The sequence below is a fragment of the Cynocephalus volans genome, chromosome 3 (genome assembly GCF_027409185.1).
Source record: "Cynocephalus volans isolate mCynVol1 chromosome 3, mCynVol1.pri, whole genome shotgun sequence".
Taxonomy (NCBI): Eukaryota; Metazoa; Chordata; class Mammalia; order Dermoptera; family Cynocephalidae; genus Cynocephalus; species Cynocephalus volans.
In genome coordinates this window covers 52,459,349-52,482,095 of record NC_084462.1, presented here as the reverse complement: position 1 = coordinate 52,482,095, position 22,747 = coordinate 52,459,349, and the positions used below count along the sequence as shown (strand labels likewise).

Below are 22,747 nucleotides of genomic sequence, written 5' to 3'. Positions count from 1 at the left end.
TTCTCTCCTTCTGAAAGAGTAATGGTTACTATGTTGATTTGCTGCCCAAAAGATCTGTCCAATGCTGAGAGGCGTGATCTGGTCCCCCAATATTATCATAGAGCAGATGTCTTTTCCGTCACTATGGAATGGGCTCTGTGGAGACAGACATCCTCCTCCTTTCTTTATCTCTGCTGGTGACTCTCCTTGTGTTAAGGCACTCCAGTGGCTGGCGGACAATCTGCGTGGTGGTCGTGGTGTCTAGCCGCCTTCACGGCAGCCATGGTTATCGTGGTGGCTGTGATGGCCCACCCACATGGAGGAGATGATTTTGGCACGCTCCTTGTTGCTGGTGTTGTGCCTGGTTGTGGAGAGTGTCCAATCCCTAGCTCCATACCCCAGGTTTCCAAGTGGGTCCTGAGGTGCTGGCACGGAGTGCCTGGTTGTGGAAGGGGTGTCTGGTCCCCTTCTCCATGCCCTGGGTCCCTGAGTTGGCCCCAAGGCACTGGCGAGGTGTGCCTGGTTGTGGGGGGCGGGTTCTAGTCCCCAGCTCCATACCCTGGGTCCTTGGGTGGGCCCCAAGGCACCGAGGCAGTGAGCCTGCTTGTGGGAGGGGGGTCCAGTCCCTGTCTCCATGCCCTGGGTCCCTGGGTGGGCCCCAAGGTGCTGGTGAGGTGTGCCTGGTTGTGGGAGCAGGGTCTGGTCCTGTTCTCCACGCCCCGGGTCCCCAGGCAGACCCTGAGGCGCTGGCATGGTGTGCCTGGTTGTGGGAGGGGGGTCCAGTCCCCTTTCCATGCCCTAGTTCCAGCTTCCCAATTTCCTCTCCACGTTTTTGGTTTAGATTTCTGCCTTGCTGCAATTACCCATACTCCCTTTCCAGGCAGAGCCTCTGCTGCAGACCTCATCCTCGGCCACCCCTGGGCCATGGGCTTGCCTTGGGATGGGGATCTTCAAGACAGAAAGAGCCACTTTTATATAAGCCACCGGGCAGTCAGGCTTGTGCTGTGGCCAAGGCTCTGGGCGCAGCAGCCTCCCTCAGGCGTGGGCAGACTCAGCACCCGTTGAACAGCTGTCCAGCACACTAGAGTCCCTAGCACTTGGTGCCTCACCTGTTCTTTTGGAATAGAAGACCAGAACCTTCTTGCTCTTGCCTCCCAGACAGAGCTGTCCCTGGCTCAGAACTGAGGAGGCAGGCATGGGAACCACTCTCTTGCCCTGATAAGGTGTCTTAGGGGAATGGGGCCACTATGGACCCAGGCCAGGCCAAGCTTTTGGTGGGGGATAAGACTGCCGAGCTGCAGTGATGGCTACAGGTAGTCAGTGGGTGAAAAGGGACCAGTGTTTCACTGGCTCGTGGGGAGGCAGCTATTGCCAGGGCTACCAAAGACTCTGTTGAGAAATCGTGCACTTCCAAGTTCATGGGAAAAGGAAAAACACTTGGCAGCCTGGCACGACTTTCTTCCTCTGGTCATTGGGTCAAGAGTGGGACAGTGAGCTAGAAAGTGGCAGAGCCAGGATTCCAGGCAGCTCTGCCATGATGCTCACATTGCTCTGAACAGCAGTTCTCCAATGTCCAGTTGGACTTAAGGGTCTTTCCACAGGCCCAGTAAGCTCAGACTCAGAAGTAGGAAGCCAGGGGCTGGCCCATGGCTCACTTGGAGAGCATGGTGCTGACACCACCAAGTCAAGGGTTAAAATCCCCTTACCAGTCATTAAAAAAATAAATAAAGTAGGAAGCCAGCAACACAGGAAAGGAAGCCACAGGTGCTGCAGGCACAGCCAGCAGGAGCTCGTACTGTGTACTGTGTACGTCAGCACCTTCTCCATGGGAACCCCAGCACTCTGAGATCAGACCCAGCACATTCCTACGGAGCTATATGCAAACAGGATCTTTCTTCTTGAATTAGTTTTTGGCAGTTGCTCTTGTTTGGGGTGGGATGGGATGGAGAAAGTTGGTAAAGAAAGATAAGCTAACATCAAATATGAGGGTATCCCAAAAAGTTCATAGAAAGAGTATTATCTTTCAATTTTATTTTTCCATTTTTTTGAGGTGTCCTTGTACTCTATAGCAAAGGACATTTTTATTGCATTATCTACAGATACAGTATTGACTGTTGACACAAATCCTGTGACTTCAGGGCTGATCAGTGACCCTCAGGTTTTGGGACCCGCTCTGGGACAGAGTGAGAGTATCCCCAGCAGCTGATTTTGCTGAAGACCTCTCTGGAATCCTGCTCCCAAAGGCACAAATAAACCTTTCCACTGGGGAGATGGCTCTCCTCAGAATTTGGGGGGAAAATATTCCTTCTACCAGGAATCCAGGAATAGGAATAAATGACAGTAACAATCAAGACTTCAAAGGAAATTTATTTTTTTGAAAGGTTTGAGGGGGGGACTTTACAAGAGTCTGAAGCCGATAACTAGAAAGGAAGATAAATAAAATACAAAGCCAGTATGTTGTGGCAAAATTTCAGAAAACACACTGAAAAAAAAATCATTACAGTTTAAAACTGCTTCACTTTGTACATAATTACAAATTAATATACAGCACTTGGGTTTTAACCCGTCTTTTTATTTAATAGGATTTAGCACAGAAATGTTCATACAGCATTTGGAAACAACCAATGAGAGCAGAGGTATAGGTGTATCCTAACCACCCTCCTGAAAATCCTCATGCCTCCCTGAGTGCACCCTAAACGGGTAATTCACACAGGAAGCCATAAGGCTACACTTAAGCCACAGGCAAACCTAGCTGGGAATATCCTACGTCAGTGTCTGGGACTATCCATCCCGTCAGGCAATGACAAAAGGCAGGGGCAAATTCATGCTGGGGAGGGCTTGGGGGTGAACGATGTGCAGTGACCAGGTCCCCTGAGCACAGGCGGGGCCTACCTGGTTCCCAGGAAGGTCAGCCCACTTCTATGACAGGGACGCTTAGCCAGTGGGGGCTGCCCATCTTTAAGCCATAGCCAGATGGAGAAATAATTCATAGCCTGTCAGACTTGTGACAAATTAAATTAGATCTGGAAAAATGCCTTTGTTTTCCCTTTTTTTTTTTTTTCATTTATGGCAGAATTAAAATAATTTTCATTTCAAAACCTGGCCAGCAGGCAGTAGATTCCAAACTCTGATTAACTAGGAATGTTATACTACACTGAAAGAAAAATTATGAGCCAGACCCAAACTCTTTGCCCTCTTCTTTGCCTCTGAGGATGGACAGGAGCGACAGGGCTAGCTGGGACAGGCCCCAAGATGCAAACGGGTGCGTGCCGAGATGGTCCTGCTGAAGGAAAGCAAGGCATCGGGTCTCCTGTGACCATTGGCACTGTTATCCAAGGGTGCCCAAGCACAGAGGATGGACATCCTTCTGCAGTATCTGGGGTCACCTCAGTGCCTCCCTTTCTGGCCACCAGGACTGTCTTTCTAAACCCCTGCCAGGGCCAGGCTGTCCTGTGGGCACAGCTGGCCACCCACTGTTATGGTGAACTTCATCTCCAATGCAAATCTTAAAATCGTTGGGACAAACGAACCGGCTATAGAAAAACAGTCTTAGAGACAAAAGAACGAAATATAAAGTCTTTCTATGAATAGCAATTTCTGAACCAAGTTCTGACCAATAAGGTATGGTTCCACTTTCACTTAGGGCGGGGCCTATTTAATTCACCCCTGCACACTAATACCATTCCCCCCAAATAAAGGGACAAACAAAACCCCAAGGGTCTCAAAAATTTGAGCTTACTACTAATATTGAGGCTTTGGGAAGACAACAAATAAAGGAGAAAATTAGTAAAGGGAGAACTTTTAGTGGTATTTACCCTGAGACATGTTAAGAGGAAAAAAGGTAAGATTCGTACCTTTTCAAAAAAACAATCTTGATAAGAATTTCTTCCCCACAGATAGCTCTCGCAGGACAGGGTGGTGGTAGAGGGAATGTTGGTAAAGGCTGGATATGGCAATTTACATGGTTTTAACCCTCTCCATTTTCCAAGAAAACAGTTAACATACTTGATTGTCTCAAAAATGAAGCCAACTGATGAGAGCATTTAAAGTGCACGTCACCTGACTGGGATGACAACTACTGAGATGATAATAATTTGAGAGAATATGTAGTCTCCTCCTAGGAAGTTCACTAGATTCTGGAAATCTAGAGACTCTGGATCGTATCTCCATCTGTCCCCCAAGATTTCAGCACAATTTCAGGAATCTGATTTCTTTAGCTTGATGAGAAAACATGGCTTCTTAGTATGGGGAACAGTGTGGGAATTCAATCCGAGCTATCCTAGAAAATCACACAGGAGAGAGATCCAGGTGGGGCTTTAGTTCTCAAGGTCATATGCGAAAGCACAAGCAGCCACAATCCCAGGCAATTCCCCAAGCACAATAATAAATCCCCCTGAGGTCAGTGTCAAGGGGGAGAGAGATACAAAGGCATGTAAGAGCAGTTCTTGGTAACTGGTTCTTTCTGCACCTATGCAGATATAGTCCCAAAGTTGGGTGGCATGGGGGACTTCAGGGGATGACCTTCTGAATCTCTGATTCTAAACTTGTCCAACTAGAACCTGACCAAATCGTTTTAAATTAGTGGGCTGTGGGTAGAGGTGAAATCTCCATTCTTAAAAACTACCACCAAAACAATCAAGGCAAGTTAAACATCGCAGCTGGATGGAAGTAAAAGACCCTTTAAAACAGAAATCAAGCTGTGCAGCGATGTATATTAACTTACACTATCCATAGCACTTTTGTGAAGCCCATCTGTGAGAGTAAATCTGATCAGCACTAACCCCCAATTGTTTCAAACCCAGAGAACAGGGTCGTTGGGCCTATGTCTATCTACACAGGGAAGAAATGAAGGTCATCTTCAAATACTGCCCACCCGTGAACCCGAGGTGGGAGCTGGGTCCTTCCCTTTTAGCAGAGCACCTCTCTTTGTGGGAGGAGGAGCCAGTGACAAGGACCAACAGCTGAGCCCCATGCTGGATCTGAGCAAGATTATGACAGGCTTCAGTTATGGCTTAGAGTTGTATGGATTGGTGGAGGGAAGCAACTTGACTTTTTGCTGTTTAGGGTCTTTGGGGATGTGCATCAAGGTTTCAATAGGAAAATCAGCTGGTTTTGGTCTTAAAAGTCTATTTCTAAAGGGTAAGAATTCTCCATCACAAAAACAAAGGTAGCTCACAGGTGGCAAGTTTCTTAATTCTCAAACATGAAAGACATCCCTTGATAAAAGAATGAGATGGGGGTCGGGGGAGGGAATGGAATGGACCCCTTCCCCAGCCCTTGGTTTTGATCTGGGCCTTTGAGGCACCTGGAAAGACACTGCTGAGCAAGCAGCGCTGGCTGCTGCTCCCTCTGCATTCATCAGTTCCAACTGTTGGACTAGTATTGGTGCACGCTTAAAAAAAAAAAACCCAACACACACACACACACAAAATAAATAAAACAAATCTAGGCTAAAAATTTTAAACCAGATCTCTTTCAAATAAACTGAAAGATAAATACCTCCATCTGCAAGGCCAGCTTGCAATTCATCAACAAGCACCAAGTTACAAATTTTTTTTGTTTTGTTTTTAAAAGTATATTCAAAGCCCCACACTTCTGAGAGGCAAAAAGCAGGAACTGAAGGCCACATGTGAAACACAGAATTTTCCAGGGTCTCTCCTCGTGGGAAGTACCGACTGTGGCAGGTACGTGGGGCCTCCAAGGGAAACATTACCAATGGAACTGTCCTGCACATACCAGCGGGGAAAAAGCCTCAAGCAAACAAGGATCAAAACAGTGCAAAGAGAAAAGAAAAACAAGCAGCATGTGTGACATCTTTAAGGGGTAGAATACAACCAATAATCAACAGACCTTCAGATTTAAAACATTTTTTAAGAAATCAAATTTTACTGAGGCCCCTGACAGAACAAGAGCTTTCCTAGCCACACCTGGCTAGCTCCTCTCTTGGCTGGTACGGCGCTAACCGTTACACATAGGCTAACCCCTTCACCTGAACCTATGTCTGGGCCAGCTGTCCTAGCGTGGGGGGGCTGCGACAACTTCTCAGAGGCCTAAGAGCCCAGCTCTTGCCTGGTTCTGGCCAGGAGGCTGGCACAACCTGGCTGAAGTGGCAGGCAGCCCTGGTGGTGCTGTGTGGTGGCCCACACTCTCCTCCATGGTGAGGGCCAGATGGCAGCAGTGCCCTGGGGAGCCACTAGGAGAGCTCAGGAAAATTCCCAGGAGGCCGTGGCCCCTTCTGAGTGGTCAGTGACAACCAAAAAGTGTCACAAGTGCAAAATAATGGCGAGGTGGCCTCTCCACTTCATCTGTGCCCAGAATAGGTGGGGAACCATCTTGGAAAGCCTGTATATTTCTTCTGGATTTAATGATGAAATGAGATACTACTTTTTTTTTTTTTTAAGTGTCTGGAACACTGAGATCAAGGTGGTGCAGATCTTATGCTTCTTATACACATCAAGCCTTCTCTCACTGGTTTCACAAATGTCATCCCTTCTAAAATGAAATGAGAAATGCATGCAAAAAGGGGTGATGTGTGCACAGGGTGGGTTTAAAGGGACCCAATCTCTGAGGACTACAGGGTGATGTACTGAGCACCCACATGCCACCTACTCGGTACAGGCATTCCCTCTCATGCTGACCTATGCTGATGAGATGCCCGGTGCAGGCTGTGCACATCTGTGGGATGCCCCAGGTGGATATGCAGATGGGTCACTATACATATACACAGAAAAAGTCCAAACTGTCTGCTGTTTGATTTTAGTTGTGTTCCCCAAAACAAAAGGCAGTCAGTTTCAGACTTCATTTGGAAACACTCTTGCAGCCTTTAGGAATTCCTGACATGTCCAAAGCCATCGCCTGTACTTGAGGCCACTATTTTCAGTGTAACATTTGAGTAGGGCCAGCCCCAACCCATGAGTCCTTGGCCAAATTATGGCCAAAACTTAGTCTGGGCCTCCTTCCCAACCCTGACACTCAAGACAATCTGTTCCTTCTTGTCCAGAACCTGGGGCAGCCCAAGAGCACTGGACGCTGGAGAGCAGTGGGCGTCCAGTGTAAGAGACTTGAACACGCAGGGGCAGCAGGAGAGGTGGGGCTTGGAACCACTGGCCAGGACAGGAGGCAGCTGCCTCAGCAGAGAGGAAAAGGGTCAGCAGAAGATCTCTTCACCCTCTGCTGACACTTCCGATGCAGGGCCATCTGGAAAAGTGAAAACCAAGAATGAAAAATAAATGGAAAAAACTACTTTTTTTGTCTAACCTTCTTGCCAAAGTCTTCTGTGATGCAAACAGGTGACTGGAGCTAATGGACAATTATCTTTCTGTACACTGGGGTTTCCAAACGAACCGAGTGAATGAAGTCCTTAGTGATATCCTTCATGATCCAATGCTCCCTTCAACTTTCACATAAGCACTGGGATCTGTATTTATGAACAGGCCTGGCAAATGTAAATTTCTCTTTAGCCTCCCACATAGAAGGGAGAGATCAACCATAAGGAGAAGGAGTCAGGGAAAAGCGACATGTGGACGGCAGACACTCAGTGTAACTTAACCACAGGCCCTGTCACTGCTGCAGCATTCGCTTATCTCCACGAGCCGCAGCTTCCTCATTTTTCTCGGGGTTAGCAGCACCTACTTTGTTCCATCATTTGAGGATTAAGTCACCAAGTGCTAGCTATTGTTATCAGTTATTGGACTAGACCTTTTAGAAAGACAGGGAGAATCTGAAATTACAAAAGGTCTTCAAAAAGTTTGTGAAAAGATTTGTATTTTCTTTTTTTTTTTTTGGTATTAACTTTAATTCTGTTTTTCCGCAAACTTTCTGAAGTACCCTTGTCCTTCATTTAGGTGAGTTCAAGTTCCTCAACTGGACAATGCCTCAAAAATAAAACCTGCACCCTCTACTTTGCACGTGTGTACCACAGAAAGCGGTTCTTTTTTTTTTTTTTTTTAAATTTTTAAGAAAACAAAATTTATTTGCTTACAGTTTTTAAGGCTGGGAACACACCCAGTGAGGGTCTTTGTGGTGACAACAGTGACAGCAAGGTATCACACTGCAGAAATGGTGGAGCAGAGAGAGCAGAGACTAACCTTCCCATTCACTCTCCTTTTAAAGCCCTCAGAGCACACCCATGACCACCATTGTTAATCCATTCAGTACAGTGTGCTCCTGCAGTCTCTTCAAGGCCCCATCTTTCCATTGCCATAATAGGATCTCCCACCCTCAACAGTTACAGTGGGGATTAAGCTTCAGTGAGGCCGGGGGGCATCTAGCCTACAGCATTCTGCCCTGATCCCCCAAAATTCATGTCCTTTTCACATACAAATACAATCATTTCATCCCCAAAGTCTTAACTTGTTTCAACCCAAAAGTCCAAAGTTCAGAGTCCCATTTGTGAAATCAAAACGAGTTACCTACTTCCAAGATACAATGGTGGGACAAACATAGGGTACAGCCTGTATTAGTTTCCTATTGGCTGCGTAACAAATTACCACAAATTTAGTGACTTAAATCAGCACAAATTTAATATCTTACAGTTCTGGAAGTCAGAAGTTCAAAATGGATCTCACTGGGCTAAAGTCAAGGTGATAGCAGGGCTGTGTCAGAGAGTGGTTCTTACATGCGTGTTGCACGCGTGTTCTGAGCAAATGGGTCTGGTGGGAAGGACAACAGCTGGGTTCTTGTGCATCTGAGCCGTGCCCTTCTTTCACCCCCGCCCCCTCCCCTTGCCTCTACAATCCATCCTCTCTTTAGGACGCATGGCCACCATGGCCACAGGGAGACGGTGCAGGCGACTTACCACCAGGCTGAGTGCGGCTGGCTTTGCTCTTCTTCTTTCTCTCCTTCTTCTCCCGTGGCTTAGCTAACCCAAACAGGCGGCTGGAGGCCGAGGCGGGAGCGGGGGCCTGGCTCTGCCCCTCCTGCACTTTGTTTGTCTGGCTGGTTGAACTCAGTATGTGAAAAGGCCCCTTCTCTTTGTGTGTCCGAGAGATGCTGTTCCTTTTTGGGGACACGGAAAGTTCTGAGTCCAATGACGTTGATTTGGCTACTGAAGGTACACAGGGTGAGGGGGACTCTTCAGAACTGGGAAAGAAGGATGGGATCCTCATCAGCTTGTTATGTTGATGTGAAACCTGCCAATATTCAAGAGAAGGAGTTTTAACTTGAGGCTGTCAGCACCCCTGGTGCCCACTCAATAAATATGGCTGCATTTAACTAGGTGTGTCAGCTGGGTGTTTCCTCCTTCCGTGGATTCTACAAAACTAACTATAAAGAGGTTCCCAACTTCTCAGTTTCATTTATTGCCCTCTCCCAAGTAGTATCTGTGAACATGATAAAAACATCATCTCCCATACCATTACTATTTTTATTACATGCACTAACATCAGCATCATAAAATAGTACCTTTGATGGGGTAGCTCAGAAAAGAACTCCCATTATCTGAAGAAACAAGGAGAGCTGCTTATCTTAAGACGGATTTTTTTTTGGTTTTGGCGGCTGGCTGGAACAGGGATCAAACTCCGCACATTGGTGTTATCAGCACCAGGTTCTAACCAACGGAGCTAACCAGCTAACCCCTTTAAGACAATTTACACATGGATGCAAATAATTATTTCAGGACAAAGAGATTATAGAAACCTGCTCATGTTAGAGGGTATATGGAAGAGCTGAGCTTACACCAAGATCCTAGTCAAAGATTAAACCAAAGATAAAGAGGATCATCTAATCTGTGTTCTCTCAGTTGCCTGGGAACCTTCCTTTGTCAAAGTCCTGCTGATTTTATTGGGGGGGTGGGGGGGTGGAACCCATTCTTGTGTGATAAAAAGCAACACAGAGCTATTTGCTGCCCATACCATATATCTGAAAACCACTACAGAAAACTAAAACTGCGCCCCACTCTGGAAGATGTCAGTTTAACTTTCTTTTACGGTCCAAGGTCAATGAATCAAACAAATGGCAACATGATATGAGTTTCAAAAGACAGGCAGATCTGTGTACAGCCAGGCACTCCATCTGCCACAAGTATCTATGTTCCAGAATAACCATGGAATATCAGTGTGCTAATAATTGAAAGCCTTCCCGTATAGGCAGCAGCTACAGAAAAAGAAAGGTTTCATCAACAGTAGCAAGACAAATCAGGAATTAGGTAAAATCCAGATGTCTGAACATCCCCAACCATGAATATCATATGTCCACAGAGGAGTGGCCGCCTCCTGTCTATTTGTGGGGAAGGGCCCATCCCTCTATCACAGACCCTCCTACTGATCCTACCACGTGGGTTCTTTCAGTAACTCTCACATCGCAGCCATTTAGTGTGGTCTTGTGACCAGAGGCACCACATGTTCTGGGGGCTCTTTAATCCTTGGAGTGTCTCCCCATCAGGTTACAAGTTGTACTGGGTGGGAGCCATGCCTGATTTCTTCTGTGGCTTAGAAGAAAGGGGTTGCTTCCGAGATCCTGAAGGCTGACTGCCTTTCTCTTAAACGAGCTGGGGCAAGTGCCGGTCAGCTCCAAGGGTCCCTGTACTTCCCTGGCCCAGAAGCCTTGGCATGTCCACTCTACTCTTCAACCTCTTAGAGATGCAAAAAGCAGAAGATGACTCACTTCCTCCCCAAGACCTCCTTTTAGGGTAAAACAAGGATTCTGTCAAAACATACATCACCCCTATGCTCCCCCTCTTACGGTGCTAAGTACACGAGCTTCTTCCTTCCTGCAGCTGGCTGGCAGGGAGAGCGTCCCTCCACGGTGCTTGGCAGGAGCTGCTCTCACCTGACACAGGTCCCGCTGCTCCGCTGGCCGCTGGCTGAGCCGCTCCGTGTCACGTCGCAGTTGCTCCTGCTCCCTCTCGAGCTGTCTCTGGGCGGCGCGCAGCCGCTCCAGGTCGCACTGGTAGGTGCCCTTCCGCTGCTGGAGCTCCTCGCGTTCCCGCTGCAGGTCCTGCTGGCCGCGCTGCAGCTGCTCCTCGCGCTGGGCCAGCCGAGCCTCGCGCTCCTGCAGCTCCCTCTCACGGGCCTCCCACTCACGCTCGCGCCGACGTTTCTCCTCCAGGTGCTGTGCCTGCTGCTTCTGAAGGTTGGCCAGGTCCTGGCGCTGCTTCTCCAGGCTGCGCTGCTTCTCCTGCTCAATGAGGGAGCTGGGGCGCGATGAGTTCCGTGTGAGCGTCCTCTCGTTCAGCACCAGCTTCTGGTCCTCGATGTAGCTGTCTTGCTGTAACACCACGCCCTGGGAGGCACACAAAGGGGGGTAGCCATGCAATTCTGGCCCGGAGGAGAGCCAGCTTCTGGGAGCCCTTCCGACCTCTTACCAGGGGACACCAGGCATTATGACAGACTACAACCTTCTCTCATTTTTAAGCTGCACTGGTAAAAATGCACCAGGATATAACGTCGTGCAATTATCAAAAAAGAACCTCAAAGGTATACGAACTCAAGTTTTTGGTCAGACCTGGTCACATGCTTTTTGCAGTCATTGGTATTGCCTGGAGTGAGGTAGTATGCTTTGCAGGTGGGAGAAGGTAGGAATGAGCTAGGTTAGATTTTCATAAAGAAAGTGAGCAGAATTTGAGGATATTACCAGGAACTACTAAACAGTAGCTGTTTTGGGAGGCTTCCCTATCTGGGTACCACACAGAGATAGGAAATATGAAAATTTATAATTATCCTAAAGGCTTTCTAGGGTGAAATGATCTCCCAAGTGCATGTTAGTATCATATGTGCTTTGTGGCATGGTCGATTTATAACATTTTCCACCATGAGAGCCACCGTTCTCTCTAGGCTAGGGGCCCATCTCTCCAGAAGCAACCTACAAACCTCAAACATCCAAGTCAACAACAGTCCCTTTACTGTTGGTTCATTAAGCAAATAAATGCACAGAAAAAAAGATAAAGCCATGTACCTGAAGAGTGCTGAGGAGTTCGTGGAGATGAACAATGCTCTGGACAACCTGCTGCAAAAGGAACAAAATGGAAACATTCATTTTAGGACTTTGTAAATCTCAGAATCCATCACGCTATGTAGTTATCTGACAAGATAACTTCCTTAAAATACAACAAAGTGCTGGGCTGGTCCCGTGGCTCACTTGGGAGAGGGTGGCGCTGGTAGCACCCGGGCCATGGGTTCGAATCCTATATTGGGATGGCCGGACCGCTCACTGGCGGTGCGTGGTGTGGGCGACACCAAGCCAAGGGTTACAATCCCCTTACTGGTCAAAAACAAAAAACAAAAAACAGCAAAGTGCTTATACTTTAATATTTTCAAATTGAAAACATCAAAGAGAGTAAGTGGGTACAAGTTGCCAAGAAAAACAAAAGACCAAACAAACAAAACAAGCATGTGTATAGAAGGGATGTCAAGACACAATAAAATGTATTATAAAGCTTTCACTATTTTATTTTTTCTAAAAGATGACCGGTAAGGGGATCTTAATCCTTGACTTGGTGGTGTCAGCACCATGCTCTCCCAAGTGAGCCAACTGGCCATCCCTATATAGGGATCCGAACCTGTGGCCTCAGTGTTATCAGCACCACACTCTCCCCAAGTGAGCCACGGGCTGGCCCTAGCTTTCACTATTTAAAATGCCTGGCATAAAAATGGCATGCGTATCAACGTAACAGAACAGAAAGTCCAGAAACGAACGATAAGAATTTAGTATGTAAGTAACATGTCTAATCAATGGGAATGGAAAGAATAATCATTTAACTGTTTTGAGAAAATTGTCAAAATTTCTGAAAAAATTAAGTTGGGACCTTGGTTCACACAAAGTAACATTCAAATTAGAATGCTGAGTGTAAAAATGAACAAAAAAAGAGCTAAATGAATATATTAAAGAATGTTTTCTGACCTTGAAACAGGGAAGGCTTTTTAAACAGAGAAGCAATGGAAGAAACCACACAAAAATTTTTTCAAAATTTACTATGTAAAAATGTAAAATTAAAAGGCTAAAGACAAACTTGAACAGAAAGTCAAACATATAAAAAAAAAAAATCTTTGATTTAACAAATGCTCTCATAGATCAGTAAGAAAAAAGAATACCCTAGTAGAAAAGCAGGCAGGCCAGGCACACAAACCATCAATTTACAAAAGAAATAAAAACGGCCAATTACATAACATATTAAAAATGATTCAACCTCATGTGAAATCAAATAGATGCAAAATAAAATTTAAAAATGCCACATGAACTTATCAAATCCAATACAATGTCAATTCAAAAAATGATAAAACCCAGTGCCGGGGAAGGTTGAGATGGAAACGAACACTCTTGTACCCGACAAGTAGGGCTAACCACTGCATAACCTCCTTTCAGACAGCAATTTGGCATGTTGAGGAAATCACCAAAGAGCCATGCAAAAAAATGAATGTAACAAAACTGCTTTACTCAAAAAGCAAAAAAGCTGGAAAAGAATTAACTACTGGAAAGATTAAATAAATTATGGTACACAACATAATAATATGCAGCTGTTCAACAGCATGCTTTGTACAAATATGTCTTGGGGAAATGCTTCTAATGTGTGTTAATAGGAAAAAAGCAGGATATGAAGCTCCAGGAAGTATAGACACAAACTGTGTAGAACTTTTTATATTATTTACACACATACAAACTCAGACACATAAATATATGTTATGTAGAAGGAAAGGTTGGAAATATAAACATCCAATATTTAACAGTATTTATTTCTTAGTGGTAGGATTATCTTTATTAAGTAGTTTATGTTATTTATCTTTTTCTTCTTTTTTACGTTTTTGGACATTTTTCAAATTTTCTACCACAAACATATATTCTTTTATAATACTTAAATCATTTAAAACAAACAAAAAAAACTTCAAAAAACCAAAAACTTTAAGTATCAGGCTTAGCTCTTCTGAGAATACTTTTTAACCCCTCGCTTAAGTTTACTCTTAAGAAATAGAGAGAAAGTAGTCACGAAAGACCTAAAAAGGAAACTGGTCTTGTAATATTTCTTATCCTGACTCTTCTCACTAAAATATAGGGCAAGAAGTTGTCAAATGGAAAATCAACTAAAGCTACATTTCCAGCAGGAGATACAGAGAGCAAGCAGCTTGTGTGAACGTGGGTTTATGTTGTTTAGGGATAAGCACACCAAAGGGGATTCCTTCAGGGCAGCACTGTATTTAGACCTCTATGCCAACAAATATAAAATGATATCCTTCTGTATTTTAGGGAGAAAAAGAAAGATTTCCCTTAATTTAATATTTCAAAACAAAGCACCACAGGGATTTAGGATATTACGGTAAAAGCAAGAAGAAAAAGAACAAAGAACATCCTTGGGAAATACACCCTAAACGGAAATTATTATGTATCTAATTCTAGTCTGCTCACACATAAAGTCAGACCTCAAGTGAACTAACTTTGGAGATGGCAGTACCCTTAAGATTATTTCATAAGAAGGAATCGAAGAAGGAGATGAGCAGAAGGAGTGCGGTCACCCTTCAGAGTCAGCTGCATGAAGCGCAAACAGACCAGCATCAGAATCCAATTTCCAGCTGGGAGGACACCAAGGCTACCTCACAGTTGAAACACAGATCAAGTGAAAGGTAGTATACAAAGAATTAAACTCAACTTGAGTCCCTGAAGGATAAAAAAATTACTACATAGAATTACCCACAAGTTAAATCCCCATATTCCAGACTTATGGCTTTTGGTTACAGGTTTGTGTTACAGGAAAGGTTCTACAAATTCAACTCAGTGTGCTCAGACTGAAAGAAACCACCAAGGGGGTGTCACAGCCCATGTTCTAGAGAAAGCTGATTAAAAGCAAGAGGCTTCACAAGGAGAGGGAATCAGAAGCCATCATAGTAGATGATACTGGCAAAATTCCAAGATGGGCCCAGGGCCAGGGAAATGGGAAAGGTAAAGTAAACTGACATTACCCTGTCTTGATCATCACACATTGTATACATGTACTGAAATATAATTCTTTTCACCATAAATATGTACAGTCAATATGTGTCAATTAAAAAAGTAAATTAAAAAAAGCAAGAAAACTGACAACTGTACTGTTTCCGTGTGCAGATTATAGCCAGGAGTTAGCTTGTTTGTTAAAGCAAAACAAAAATGAATACTCCAGGGGCACACTTCAGGATATAGGGCTGGGATAAGACTTTATGAATAAGACCTTGAAAACAAGGCAACAAAAGAAAAAATAAGCAAATAGGATTATATCAAACTAAAAGCTTCTGCACAGCAAAGGAAACAATCAACAGAATGAAAAGACAACCTACAGAACAGGAGAAAATATTCGCAAACTATGCATCTGACAAGGTATTAATATCCAGAATATACAAGACACTCAAACAACTTAACAGTAAAAAAAAAAAAAAAAAAATCCAATTAAAAAATGGGCAAAGGAGCTGAATAGACATTTCTCAAGGGAAGACATACAAATGGCCAACAGGTACATGAAAAAATGCTCAGCATCACTCAGCATCAGTGAAATGCAAATGAAAACCACACTGAGATTTCATCTCACCCTAGCTAGACTTGCTGTTATCAAAAACATAGAGAACAACAAATGCTGGGGAGGATGTGGAAAAAGGGTAAGAATTTTATAGTGCTGGTGGGACTGTAAATTAGCACAGCCATTACGGAAAACAGCATGGAGTTTTCTCAAACAACTATAGATATCACCCATATGATCCAGCAATCCCACTGCTGGATATATATCCAAAGGAATGGAAATCATCATGTCGAAGGGATACAAGCCCTCCCGTTCATCACAGTTCTATTTACAATAGCCAAAATATAGAACCAACCTAAATGTCCATCGAAGGATGACTAGATAAGGAAAATGTGGTACATAGACACAATGGAATAATACTCAGCCATAAAAAAAAGACGGAAAAGCTGCCATTCGCAGCAACATGGATGAGCTTGGAGAAAATTATGTTTAAGTGAAACAAGCCAGGCACAGAGAGAGAAATACCACATGTACTCATTCATGGGAGGGAGGGAGGGAGGGACAAACAAACAACAATTATAATACTCTGAACTTTCAGAAGGAGAGAGCAAAACTGTGATTTCTAGAGCCAGGAAAGCGGGAGGGGAGATACCAAGAAATGGATTAATGGATACAAGATAGCTAGTTAGGAAAAATAAATCTACTGATGTACAGTCAAGCTAGGCACCTACAATCAACAATAATTTACTGCCTGTTATCAGTTGACTAGAAGAGAGGATATCAAATGCCTTCAAAGATATGATTACGTTTTGTAATGATGAATATGCTAATTATCCTGACTTGATCATCACACATTATACACAGGTATTGATAGTCAACTCTGTACCCCACAAATATGTAACATCAGTTATGTTTCAATAAAAAAACCTCTAAAAACCAAAAAATGAATATTCCTAATCTTACAATGATAAGAAACACATATTCTTTTAAACAGCTCATAATGTCCTTACCTCACTGTTTCTTTTAAGCATAAATACCAGGTTAGCATTTCCACCCTATAAAACAAAAAACATGCATTAAAACAATGAAAATCCTGGTGCAAAAATTATATTCAATGTGCTTCTAAGTTATACTGTAGCTTCCCATTTTCTTTTCTACTATAGTCTCTCACTGTAAGGTAGTGAAGATCTGAGATTGAACTATTTACTACAGAAGCCTTGTAAACAGATCAGGTTGGTTTGGTGCAGTTAAAACAAACCTCTGAATAAAACTGGTCCTGCCAGGGCCATGGTAGATTTATTAATGTGAACATATTGCTTTAAGTCAGACAGGCCAAACAGCTAATAATGTGGGAACTCTTAATTTTACCGTTTATTTTAAAAATGTGCTTTCCCATGAAAATAAAGTAGGATTTTACTGAAAGCAGCAAGTCAAAACAAGATCAAAGAAAGAGAAGTGCCAAGGAGTTTCACAGATAGTATATTTTAGAAAGAAATACCTTTTTCAGACCACTGTCTGATTCTGTTCTCCTGAGATCCTGGCCATCATCTCCCTCTTCTTTCTCACCTCCTAAACAAAAAACAAGATAACTTGTGGTTGTTTTTTAAAGTTGTGAAACAGACTAGCCAAGAAAAGAATATAATATGAACAGGTTGGGGATATGATATTTCTGAACCTCATTAATACCAAAAATAAGGGAAGTCACTTAGTGGCAGCTAAATGATCATTAATAATTTCACTGATGCAGAAGAATTAGAAGAAAGAAAATCAAGCATTATTATTCCTTTGTTTATAGCTTAGCTGAGATCGTAGAAAAAAATCTGTTTTATTACTCAAAATGAACGTGACTCTGCCAGAGGTTCTTGAGTGTTTTAGGATCTCAATAAAACATTTATTGATTGAATGGGACAGAGGAGATAGAGCTACTAGAACATAGGCCATTTTTAGTTGGGTGGGACTGTCAAGAACTGCCTGTAAAAGCACATGAGTTCAAGTCATGTACCTTTTGAAGCATTCATCTGATGGCTGTCAAATCCTCCAAAGGTCTCTGCTCTCCGGGGCAAGGAAACAGGGCCAACCAAGCCTTCCTGCTCCACAGGGCTGCTGACAGCCTGACCAAGGGTGCCTCCCAGGCTTCCACTCATCAAACTCTGAAGGATCTCCACTGGAAAAAAAGAAAACATGCAAAACTGACATCTTGTATTTCAATGAGGAAAAAAAAAAAATCTCATGGTAATACACGATGTATACAGGAAGCAGGATCAGAAAGTTCCGAAGAGTGATTAGGAGACTTTCCTTGCTTGCTCAGAGAAGGGGCTCAATTCAGGATACATGTTTTAGTTGGATTCTATTGGAAATTTAAAGATGGAAACCTTCAACTTTAATTACATGAGGCCTAGGAAATTTCAAAGGGTACAGGGAAGGCAGAATAATTTCTTGGAAGAAATATGGCTCCTGGAGTCGGATACAAAGCAGCCAAAAGATATTCCCTGGAAAGTAAGGTAGGTCAATTTGGGAACAGCAAGTAAAACTGGCTGGGTTTTGCTCCCTCCAAGAGTGAGGGAGTTCAAGGGGTCAGAGCAGTCTAAGCATCTGAATTCTCAAATATGATCAACTAGGGTTCTTTTCTAGGACAGGAGCCACAGAAAAGAGAAAGTGCTGAAAATGGAATAAAGTTGAGCAGGAGAGGAACTACAGAAATGAAGGAAAAAGAAGGTCCAGATGAAATAAGAAAAGAAACCAGAAGATGTTTGTAAGTCTTATAAGACAAACCATTGTATTTTTCAAAAAAAAGTAATACACAAAAACAACAGAAGAGTACTATGAAGTGAGAAAAACTATTTGAACCTAAAAATTTAAGAAACCAATTTCACATAAAAATGAGCAACAGAAACATATTGAAGTCAAATCCCATACAAGGTTAAAAAAAGAGGTGGTGGAAAACAAGGGCTTAATTTCCCTACAGATAATAAAAGTACATCAGAAAGACATGTCCATATAATAAATGAGCTTTTAAACACATTAAGAAAATGACATAAAACATAAAAGAACCTAAGTCAGAATTAGAAAACAGAAATGAGGTAGCAGAACTCAAAGAACTGGAAACAAAAGAAAAAAAATCATTATAGAAATGAAAACTAGGGCTGGCCCGTGGCTCACTTGGGAGAGTGTGGTGCTGATAACACCAAGGCCATCGGTTCGGATCCTATATAGGGATGGTTGGTTCGCTCACTGGCTGAGTGTGGTGCTGACAACACCGAGTCAAGGGTTAAGATCATCTTACCGGTCATCTTTAAAAAAAAAAAAAAAAAGAAAGAAAGAAAAGAAATGAAAACTAAACTAGAATGTAAGAGCAAATAGACCCAACAGAAAATGGCTTAAGAAAATAGGCGAGGGGCTGGCCAGGTAGCTCTCTTGGGACAGGCATGTTGCTGGTAACACCAAGGTCACAGGTTTGGATCCTTGTTTTAGGCAGCCGCCAAAAAAAAAAAAAGAAAGAAAGAAAGAAAAAAAAATGGATGAAAGGAAGAATATTTAAACATTAAAAAGATGAAGAGATAAAAAGTATTAAAAGAAAGTGGCAAATATTGAAGGCAGACAAAGACAACTCATCATATGGATAATTAGAGTTCTTGAAGAAGAAAACCAAAGCAAGGGAACAGGGCAAATACTAACCTTTCCTGAAATATGAAAAATTTGAAACCACATGTAAAACAATAGAACACTGTGAACCTGAGACTATTAACCCAGAATAACCAACACCAAAGTATAGTCCAGTAAAACTACTTAGAAAAAAATTCTTTGAGCATCTATGCAAAGATCATGTGACTTATATGTGGAGAGTCAAGTTATCATCAGACTTTGATAGCAATGCTTTATGCCAGAAAAAAATGAAGTCACATATTTCAGAATAATTAAGATACCCACGGGAAGAAAATATGAGCCAAGGATTTCATACCCACCAGAGGAGACTTTCAAGCATAAAGGGCACACTATTATTACCACTATGCAAGAACTCAGACTACTCCTCTCATGAGCCTTTCCTGAGGCATGTAATAGAGAATGAATTTCAGACATCCAAAATGACTAGAGGGTCACAGATCTAAGGACCTGTGGTGAGCAGTAATTACAATTACTTATATAAGAAAGACTACAGGTCAAGGCTAAAAAGAGGACACTACACTATGTAATGGTTATAAGCTGACAGTGCAGACATAGCACAACTATTTAAAAAAAGAGAGAATGGGGATAGCATATAAAAATCATATATGGTGTTAGCAGTATTAATATTATTATTCAGATACTGCTGTGTGTATGTGAAAGTGGGATAAAGTCACTGAGCAAATATAGGATATTCTAATTCTATGACGTATCCTTCAGAATGAGCTGTCACAGTGTGGAAGAAAGGATACAGATGTAATAAAGAAGAGTTTAAATAAAAACCCTGCAGTCCACAATTTCAATAGATATATCAATGTGAGTTCATATATATGTAGGTTTCCCCCTAAGATCTGTCCACTGAAAAAGTTCAACCTAGTAACAATGAAAAACCTAGTAGCAAAGACCATCTCTAGTGTACAGACTGTGGTCTCAAAATCATTTCCCACTAAAAGAAACCAGAGCTTTTGGAGAAATGGCTGATTCCAGATCTAAGGCAGGAAAAAATCAAGATGAGGAACATCTTACTACAGCAAACAGCAAAGCAGCTCTCAGAGACTACTATGGTCATGTCAACAGGACTTAGAAGTCAAACAAAGAGGTGCTCATGGGCAAACATAGGACATTCTCAGCTTTTAATAAGGTTAAGAATTACAGTCATTTGAAACCTATCAAATATGCTTAAATTCATGAGTCCATTATAATGTTAAAAAACAAAAGTATGGATCACTTTTAGAAGATGACCATAAACCAATTAACTATCTTGAAAATGGGTAAAAGGGGGCAAAAAAAAAAAAAATCAAGATTAATCCTTTTATCCTACTTTTCCTATGCCACCAAAAAAAGGGATATTTTGTGCCTCCCAATGAAAGAACAAAAGAACACAGCCTGCCAAAGGGATCAAGTCTGAATAATTAAGCCTCTGAATACAGCTTCAAATCTGAAGGAAAAAGAGGATGGAAGAACAGAACTGCTGTATGAATAAAACCCAAACTGTACGAAACTACAAGTTAAAAAGCTCAGATTGTTCAGAGATGAACTGTATGGAAAAGAAGGGGACTGGGGGGTCGGGGACTGTAAATTAAGAATCTTAGACAGCATGTTAAAAAACATGAGCAAGACTAAACTATAAGGATCTAGGAAAAGGCACTTGGGCCATAAAACCATAAAGTAGCATAAGTAAGTGATGACTAATAAAAGTCAGAATACCTGCTCCTTTTGGAGAGAGGGAGGTGGGACAGGGCACGCTGAGGGGCTTTGAGGGTGTCTGGTTACATTTTATTTCTTGACCTGGGTAGTGTATATAAGGATGTTCACCTGATAATAATTTACTACTGAAAAATATTTGTTTTAGGTAATTTTCTGTATTTGTGCTTTATCTCATGATAAAAAAGTGAAAAAGGATAGGTAAGTGTAAACCACTCTGGGTGGAGATGAAGAGGGGGCAAAGCTGAATGCAAATTACCCTCATTTATTGCACTTTTCATTAAAGGTCCTCCTTTGAGAGCCTCCTCTGTGTTGGAGCGGAAGAGGATTCTAGGACTGTGAGCCGGGGAGCAATCTTCTGGCAAGGGAGTGCTGCACTCAGTCATATCCCGGAAAATCATCTCCTTCTCTTCCAGCAAGAGCAGGATCTTCTGGTCCTTCTGTTGAAGTTGTTCTGCAGGGTGGATGGAGGAAACAATCTGGGATTTGACTGGTGTTTAGTATTATGAAATGACTAAGACACAAGCGCCACCTTGTGGTAATTCATGGAAAGGGACAAGACAGAACACTGTACCACTGCCCCCCACCCTCTCTTTTTCATCATGAAGGCACTATCAAGTTTCTGTTTTGTAATTTCCACCTGGAAAACCATTCTGGGTCTTCTTGGCAAACAATGGCAAACAATAAAAAGTCTACCCTTGGTTTCTACTCCCTTACCCCGTTTATTTCTCAACCCACTGCCCTCTGGCTTTTGCCCCACAATTCTGCTCTTTCCAAGGTTACCCTCATTACTGAATCCAATGAGGTCTTTTTGTTCCTCTTTTCCGGGAACAATTACTCCCTTCTCTTGAAACTTCCCTCCCTCACTTTGAGGACACTGGTTCTCTTTCTTAGGGCACTTTATAGATCTGCCACCTGCAATGGAGTAACGTATCTGGGTTCCTTCCTCCCTCCATCCTGGGCTGCTGTATCTACTTTACACTTTCCTCTTGGGGATCTCATTCATTCCCATGGCTTCTATTACTTCCTGTATGCTGATAATTCACACATCCTAAATCCTACCCTCTTTTCTGAGCACCAGACCACTGGCCCCACTGCCAACTGTCATCTCCACTGAGGTGCCTTGTTCTCAACATTTCAGAAACCAATCTTTTCTCCATCCTTGCCATCCCACCTCCTCCCTTTAGTTTGTGATCTATCCTCAGGCAACAATTCTTCCTCCAGTTTACTCAGTTTGGAAATCTGGGAGCAACTGTCTGCTCACTCTATCCCACCACCCATATCCAGTTGACCATGTTTTGATGACCCTATTTCTTACTCACATCTATCCCCTCTCCAGCTCATTTCTCACCTAACCTATCCTGAATCTCCCGATTGGTCTTTCCGTTTCCAGTGGCCCACCGACTCCCTCAAGCAAGTCTCCCACTGGCTTCAACACACATCAAAAAAAAAAAAAACATTTTTAAAAAAAACTATATCATTCCCTTGTTGCCTTTCAAGACCTTGTGCCTCACATCACTTAGCCCTGACCCTCCAGATGTTAACCAAGCCTGTACTGGGCAGACATATCAAGTCCTTTTTTACTTTTGCACATAACTATTCTTGTCTGGTGAGATTATTTTTTTCAGGAGTAGCTCATTTGTCAGCTTCTCCATGAGACTTACCACAGGCAGGAGGAGCAGATCCCACACACCTCCTAAGCGTCCACAGTCTAATAAACCACTTTGCGGCCTGTCATTTATTTACATCTCCCTTGCTAGAATGTGAGCTCCCCAAGGGCAAGGGCTCTGTTGTAGAAATCTCGGCATCCCTGGCACCTAGCACCATGCCCAGCCAAGTACTTAACAAATGTTAAAAGAAGGAAGATTTTATCCTAGTCATCCTAATCATGGGCCAATAAATTTGATGTAACTCTGGCTCTGGTCTAAATCTGTCCATCCCCCCACACCCCTGCCAAAAAAACAATGTTATTTGTTTGTACAGCTTGAAAGA

General features: G+C 43.0%; 1 protein-coding gene across 7 annotated transcripts in view; it reads right to left on the bottom strand.

Moving 5' to 3' along the window:
* Positions 1–2,326: 2,326 nt before the first annotated feature.
* The window catches only part of AKAP13 (A-kinase anchoring protein 13), a 337,825-nt gene continuing 317,404 nt past the window's right edge, over positions 2,327–22,747 (bottom strand). For all 7 annotated transcript variants that reach the window (XM_063091725.1, XM_063091728.1, XM_063091729.1 and 4 more), the window contains 8 exons: positions 21,015–21,209; positions 17,394–17,555; positions 16,890–16,960; positions 16,402–16,446; positions 11,872–11,922; positions 10,747–11,199; positions 8,777–9,110; positions 2,327–7,176 (listed from right to left, as the gene is read on the bottom strand). In XM_063091725.1, the coding sequence (XP_062947795.1) occupies positions 7,127–7,176; positions 8,777–9,110; positions 10,747–11,199; positions 11,872–11,922; positions 16,402–16,446; positions 16,890–16,960; positions 17,394–17,555; positions 21,015–21,209 (1,361 nt within the window). In that variant the 3' untranslated portion in view covers positions 2,327–7,126. The remainder of the gene's footprint in view (positions 7,177–8,776; positions 9,111–10,746; positions 11,200–11,871; positions 11,923–16,401; positions 16,447–16,889; positions 16,961–17,393; positions 17,556–21,014; positions 21,210–22,747) is intronic.